At 37.3% G+C, this 7,500-nt stretch overlaps 1 protein-coding gene across 1 annotated transcript in view; it reads right to left on the bottom strand.

The window, feature by feature from the left end:
- Positions 1 to 7,274, bottom strand: part of LOC147472198 (uncharacterized) — a 20,567-nt gene extending 13,293 nt beyond the window's left edge. Inside the window, exons 1-2 of the mRNA XM_086535138.1 lie at positions 6,666 to 7,274; positions 298 to 313 (exon numbers count right to left, since the gene is read on the bottom strand). Coding sequence (XP_086391264.1) covers positions 298 to 313; positions 6,666 to 7,274 — 625 coding nt within the window. The remainder of the gene's footprint in view (positions 1 to 297; positions 314 to 6,665) is intronic.
- Between the last annotated feature and the right edge of the window lie 226 nt (positions 7,275 to 7,500).

The following is a 7,500-nucleotide window of genomic DNA, read 5'->3' as shown; positions in this document are numbered from 1 at the left end:
TAGAATGAAAATAGAATGATGTGATTACTCTCATGAAATGTTGCGAGTTCAGTAGGTGAAAACAGCACGGGGGAAAATTATTATAAAAAAAGAGTAATAAGAGGGGGGGTGGGATATATGTGTAGGGTGTACAGCTTTGGAATGAGAGGGATTTTTTTTTGATTTTGGGAGTGACGCCGTGGTAGTGACATAAATTTTCTTTAGATGTGAGTCTGCCATTTAGGATCCCCCCTCCCCCTCCCCCTTAAAAAATCGCAAAATACCTTAATATAAACCCGGGATTTAAAAAATACCAACCCTTGAATCCGAGGTACTGGAATGAACCAAGAGACGATACCAATACCAGATACAGAGCTTCAAGTGAGGTAGAGATCCCCCCTCCCCTTCCCTTAAAAAAAAAAATCCTCAAAATACCTTAACATAAACCCGAGATTCAAAAAATACCAACCCTTGAATCCGAGGTACTGGAATGAACCAAGAGACGATACCAATACCAGATACAGAGCTTCAAGTGAGGTAGAATACCAAATGCTTTATAATTAGGAGGAATCACAGATACTCTTTCACTTTTGTTATTTGTAATTTGCATAAGACTAAGGTCCTACGAAAGGTAATTTGCTCGTGAAGTCAAAGAGAGGAATATGATAGCGTAGAACATAAACTTTTATAGACGAATGAAAGCTCGTGTTGGAAAAAAACAATAGATAGATTAATATTCTGATTAACATAGTGCATTTGATGTGTACACGTATATAAACGGAAAACAAATAAAGAAGTCCAGTGTAACGGTTTTGAGAAGAGGAAAATGTATCAGTACAGATAGCATAGTATCATCAGACGAAGAAACAAATGAAGGTGTATAGAAAGATGATTATAAACGCCTAGGTAGAATTGGAACCTAAATTAAGGATGGTTATAAACGCCTGGGTAGAATTGGAACCTAAATTAAGGATGGTTATAAACGCCTGGGTAGAATTGGAACCTAAATTAAGGATGGTTATAAACGCCTGGGTAGAATTGGAACCTAAATTAAGGATGGTTATAAACGCCTGGGTAGAATTGGAACCTAAATTAAGGATGGTTATAAACACCTGGGCAGAAAGAATTAGAACCTAAATTAAGGATGGTTATAAACGCCTGGGTAGAATTGGAACCTAAATTAAGGATGGTTATAAACGCCTGGGTAGAATTGGAACCTAAATTAAGGATGGTTATAAACGCCTGGGTAGAATTGGAACCTAAATTAAGGATGGTTATAAACGCCTGGGTAGAATTAGAACCTAAATTAAGGATGGTTATAAACGCCTGGGTAGAATTAGAACCTAAATTAAGGATGGTTATAAACGCCTGGGTAGAATTAGAACCTAAATTAAGGATGGTTATAAACGCCTGGGTAGAATTAGAACCTAAATTAAGGATGGTTATAAACGCCTGGGTAGAATTGGAACCTAAATTAAGGATGGTTATAAACACCTGGGTAGAATTAGAACCTAAATTAAGGATGGTTATAAACGCCTGGGCAGAAAGAATTAGAACCTAAATTAAGGATGGTTATAAACGCCTGGACAGAAAGAATTAGAACCTAAATTAAGGATGGTTATAAACGCCTGGGTAGAATTGGAACCTAAATTAAGGATGGTTATAAACGCCTGGGTAGAATTGGAACCTAAATTAAGGATGGTTATAAACGCCTGGGTAGAATTGGAACCTAAATTAAGGATGGTTATAAACGCCTGGGTAGAATTGGAACCTTAATTAAAGATGGTTATAAACACCTTGGTAGAATTGGAACCTAAATTAAGGATGGTTATAAACGCCTGGGTAGAATTGGAACTTAAATTAAAGAAAAGGGAAATGAAGAACGAATTCAAAGACCAACATCAGAGGACAAGAATTCAAAAAGATAAAATGTCACAAAAATAATAATAAAAAATCGGGAGCTGGTTTATTGGAGTGGAAAGAAACCGACCAGGTGGTACATATAAACTAATAAAAGTATCTAAAACTCTACCGCCGATGATTCTGTAAGACCGGAAGACTACAAAAAAGAAAGAAAAGAATAATTAAAAAGAATGAACAGATAATGCATCATGCATGAAGAACCTGATAACGATAAGACTTGGGTTTCAAAAACAAGAGCATTAAAGCTTTCACAAGACCAGTTAGAACAAACTGCGTAAATAATCACATACTCAAGTCTTAAGAAAGGGTAAAGAGTGAGAGAATATATGATACTGATCCAGAGAATACAAGACATGATAACATAGCAAGAAATACACACTGAGAATTAGGCGGGAAAATATATCTAAAAAAGGGCATACAAATGAAACGATCCCAAACAGGAGAAAATTACAGTAGTTGAAAATATCGAGGTATTTCTGAGATTTAGATAGTAAAAGTGTGACCGCAAGATTGAAGTAGTCAATATGATCACAGGATTGAAGTATTTAGTGTGACCATAAGATTAAAGTAGTCAGTGATGCCGCAAGATTGAAGTAGTTAGTGTGACCATAAGATTAAAGTAGTCAGTGATGCCGCAAGATTGAAGTATTTAGTGTGACCATAAGATTAAAGTAGTCAGGAATGCCGCAAGATTGAAGTATTTAGTGTGACCATAAGATTAAAGTAGTCAGGAATGCCGCAAGATTGAAGTATTTAGTGTGACCATAAGATTAAAGTAGTCAGTGATGCCGCAAGATTGAAGTATTCAGTTTGACCATAAGATTAAAGTAGTCAGTGATGCCGCAAGATTGAAGTATTTAGTGTGACCATAAGATTAAAGTAGTCAGTGATGCCGCAAGATTGAAGTATTTAGTGTGACCATAAGATTAAAGTAGTCAGTGATGCCGCAAGATTGAAGTATTTAGTGTGACCATAAGATTAAAGTAGTCAGTGATGCCGCAAGATTGAAGTATTCAGTTTGACCATATGATTAAAGTAGTCAGTGATGCCGCAAGATTGAAGTATTTAGTGTGACCGCAAGATTAAAGTAGTCAGTGATGCCGCAAGATTGAAGTATTTAGTGTGACCGCAAGATTAAAGTAGTCAAGAATGCCGCAAGATTGAAGTATTTAGTGTGACCATAAGATTAAAGTAGTCAGGAATGCCGCAAGATTGAAGTATTTAGTGTGACCATAAGATTAAAGTAGTCAGTGATGCCGCAAGATTGAAGTATTTAGTGTGACCGCAAGATTAAAGTAGTCAGTGATGCCGCAAGATTGAAGTATTTAGTGTGACCATAAGATTAAAGTAGTCAGTGATGCCGCAAGATTGAAGTATTTAGTGTGACCATAAGATTAAAGTAGTCAGGAATGCCGCAAGATTGAAGTATTTAGTGTGACCATAAGATTAAAGTAGTCAGGAATGCCGCAAGATTGAAGTATTTAGTGTGACCATAAGATTAAAGTAGTCAGGAATGCCGCAAGATTGAAGTAGTTAGTGTGATTACAAGATTAAAGTAGTCAGTGATGCCACAAGATTGAAGTATTTAGTGTGACCGCAAGATTAAAGTAGTCAGGAATGCCGCAAGATTGAAGTATTTAGTGTGACCATAAGATTGAAGTAGTCAGTGATGCCGCAAGATTGAAGTATTTAGTGTGACCATAAGATTAAAGTAGTCAGGAATGCCGCAAGATTGAAGTATTTAGTGTGACCATAAGATTAAAGTAGTCAGGAATGCCGCAAGATTGAAGTATTTAGTGTGACCATAAGATTAAAGTAGTCAGTGATGCCGCAAGATTGAAGTATTTAGTGTGACCGCAAGATTAAAGTAGTCAGTGATGCCGCAAGATTGAAGTATTTAGTGTGACCATAAGATTAAAGTAGTCAGTGATGCCGCAAGATTGAAGTATTCAGTTTGACCATAAGATTAAAGTAGTCAGTGATGCCGCAAGATTGAAGTATTTAGTGTGACCGCAAGATTAAAGTAGTCAGTGATGCCGCAAGATTGAAGTATTTAGTGTGACCGCAAGATTAAAGTAGTCAGTGATGCCGCAAGATTGAAGTATTTAGTGTGACCATAAGATTAAAGTAGTCAGTGATGCCGCAAGATTGAAGTATTTAGTGTGACCGCAAGATTAAAGTAGTCAGTGATGCCGCAAGATTGAAGTATTTAGTGTGACCATAAGATTAAAGTAGTCAGTGATGCCGCAAGATTGAAGTATTTAGTGTGACCATAAGATTAAAGTAGTCAGTGATGCCGCAAGATTGAAGTAGTTAGTGTGACCATAAGATTAAAGTAGTCAGTGATGCCGCAAGATTGAAGTATTTAGTGTGACCATAAGATTAAAGTAGTCAAGAATGCCGCAAGATTGAAGTATTTAGTGTGACCATAAGATTAAAGTAGTCAGTGATGCCGCAAGATTGAAGTATTTAGTGTGACCGCAAGATTAAAGTAGTCAGTGATGCCGCAAGATTGAAGTATTTAGTGTGACCGCAAGATTAAAGTAGTCAGTGATGCCGCAAGATTGAAGTATTTAGTGTGACCATAAGATTAAAATAGTCAGTGATGCCGCAAGATTGAAGTAGTTAGTGTGACCATAAGATTAAAGTAGTCAGTGATGCCGCAAGATTGAAGTATTTAGTGTGACCATAAGATTAAAGTAGTCAGTGATGCCGCAAGATTGAAGTATTTAGTGTGACCATAAGATTAAAGTAGTCAGTGATGCCGCAAGATTGAAGTATTCAGTTTGACCATAAGATTAAAATAGTCAGTGATGCCGCAAGATTGAAGTAGTTAGTGTGACCATAAGATTAAAGTAGTCAGTGATGCCGCAAGATTGAAGTAGTTAGTGTGACCATAAGATTAAAGTAGTCAGTGATGCCGCAAGATTGAAGTATTTAGTGTGACCATAAGATTAAAGTAGTCAGTGATGCCGCAAGATTGAAGTATTTAGTGTGACCGCAAGATTAAAGTAGTCAGGAATGCCGCAAGATTGAAGTATTTAGTGTGACCATAAGATTAAAGTAGTCAGTGTGACCGGAAGATTGAAGTATTCAGCGTGACCGCAAGATTGAAGTAGTCAATGTGATCACAGGATTGAAGTATTTAGTGTGACGGCAAGATTGAAGTATTTAGTGTGACCGCAAGATTGAAGTATTTAGTGTGACCGCAAGATTGAAGTAGTCAGTGATGCCGCAAGATTGAAGTATTTAGTGTGACCTTAAGATTGAAGTATTTAGTGTGACCATAAGATTGAAGTATTTAGTATGACTTTAAGATTGAAGTATTTAGTGTGACCGCAAGATTGAAGTATTTAGTCTGACAACCGAACTACCGAACACTACCATATTTCGACAAGTCATACTGATAAACTGAGACAGAAGTCAATGAACAAAGAACAATGTTAGGAACAGCAAAACCACCGAAAAGAAAGCGACCATAACTTTGAAAGTCTTAGAAAGAATAAACAAATTTTGACTTTGACTTTGAAAGAACATAAACTTTTGTGATTTGTTTTTTTTTTCAGATTTAAACCCGAATATAATTCTAAACTGAGAACATGATGATAAGATTAACAACAATAATAATAATGACAATTATAATGATAATGATATCAATTATAATGGAGGTAACGGTAATAGTGATAATAAAGGTAATGAAAATGGTGATAAAAATGATGATAATTAGAATTATAAGGTTAGTCACCATGCTAAAATGTGATAATTATTTAATAAGAATAAGGATAATGATGACTATGAAGCAGTAGTAGTGATGTTATGATAATAATGATTGTGATATCGATGATAACAAGGAGAACATGGATGATAATTTCAGTGATAACAACAACAACAATAATAATAATAATAATAATCATAATGATGATGATAATGATCATGTTAATGTTAATAACAACACTGGTGAAAATAGTAATTATAATGATAATGATTATAGTAATAATTATGATAATAATAATAACAACAATAATGGCAACAACAATGATAATAATGATGATAATAATAATAATGATAATCATAAAGATAACGATAATGATTATAATGATAATCATGATAACTATAATAATGGCGATGATGATGATGACAATTTTGGTGATAGTGATGGTGGTGATAGTAATTATAAAAATAATGATAAAGATAATGATCATGATGATGATTATAATGATGACAATGATAATAATGATGGTGATGATGATGATGATAATAATAGTAATAGTTCGGATAACAATGACAATTATGATAATGGTAATAGTAATCATATTGATAATAATAATAACGATAATGATAATGATTATGATCATAATGATAATGGTGATGATAATAATGATAATGATGATAACAATAATGACAAAAATAATTTACATTAACACTAATAATAAAGATGAGGATGATAATGATAATAATAACAATATTATAGGATAATGATAATAACAATGATAATAATAACAAAGATAATAATGATAATTACAAATAATAATGATAACAATGATGCTACTAACAACCAAAACGACAATGATAACAATAATCATTATCATCATCATTATCATCATCCACATCATCATTACGATCAACACCATTAATAAAAAAAGAATATCAATATCCACTTTGCGCTGTTCAGTCGTAGTATGAGTTGCAGTCACAGGATTCCAAGCAAGCACAGCAACAATCAAGCAATGACAATCACAAGCACAGAAACACAAGCAACTGACGAAGGCCCCAACGATACCAGAAGCATGAGCGGTCAGGTGTTGCGACAGGTGTGGCGAGAGAGCCGACGACAGGTGTGCTGGCCAGGTTTCCCGTGGCGCCAGGAGACTCTCGACCGTGTATCCCCGGCGCCACGTCGCCAGCCTCCTCCACTCTTCGGGGGGACGCAACAGGTGCAGCCGGAGAGGAGCCGCTCGCTCGGCACTACCGCAGAGGCCGGAGGAGTCGTGGGCCCGCATGGAGGTAGGGTCAGAGGTCAACATCGAGGTCGGGTTGAGCGCTGAGGTCGGGCCGGGCGCCAGGAGGAGAGCCGGGTCATGGAGCACGGGCGGCAGCGGCCACAGGTACTGGTGGAGGTATCCGGAACACTCCAGGCACTGCCTCAGCCGCGCCCGCGAGAGAAGATAGACGTTGAGGGGATCCCTTATCCCCAGGCCCTCTGGGAGGTGGCCGAGCCCTTCGCTACGCCCGCAGCCGAGGGAGTGGGAGTGGGAGTGGGAGTGGAGAGGGACGGAAGCCAAGCCCACGCTCGAAGGTCCCTCTCGGTTGCCACCTGTAGCACTTCCGTTTTCCTTAAGCATGCTGCTGGAGAAGCCACAGTGGCCGTACATCACTGCAATTTAATCCCTTAACACACTGTATATACCATCATAGACATGAGTCCTACGTATGACAGTTCATTGGCAGTCAAATGGCCTTTCCTTCACACTCAAAGAAATCAGTCTAATTGATATCTTCCCCGGTGTCTTGCAGACGTGACGCAACAGTTCTTTATCAGATGTGCTCTAAGTGGTCGTGTAGGAACAGGTGTGGGAGCGAGTGAAGAGAGACGACACG

This window comes from Penaeus japonicus, unplaced genomic scaffold (genome assembly GCF_977035675.1).
Source record: "Penaeus japonicus unplaced genomic scaffold, GWHDUDI00000001_assembly GWHDUDI00000003, whole genome shotgun sequence".
Lineage (NCBI taxonomy): Eukaryota > Metazoa > Arthropoda > Malacostraca > Decapoda > Penaeidae > Penaeus > Penaeus japonicus.
The sequence above is the reverse complement of the archived record's forward strand: the minus strand, read 5'-3'. Positions and strand labels throughout refer to the sequence as shown.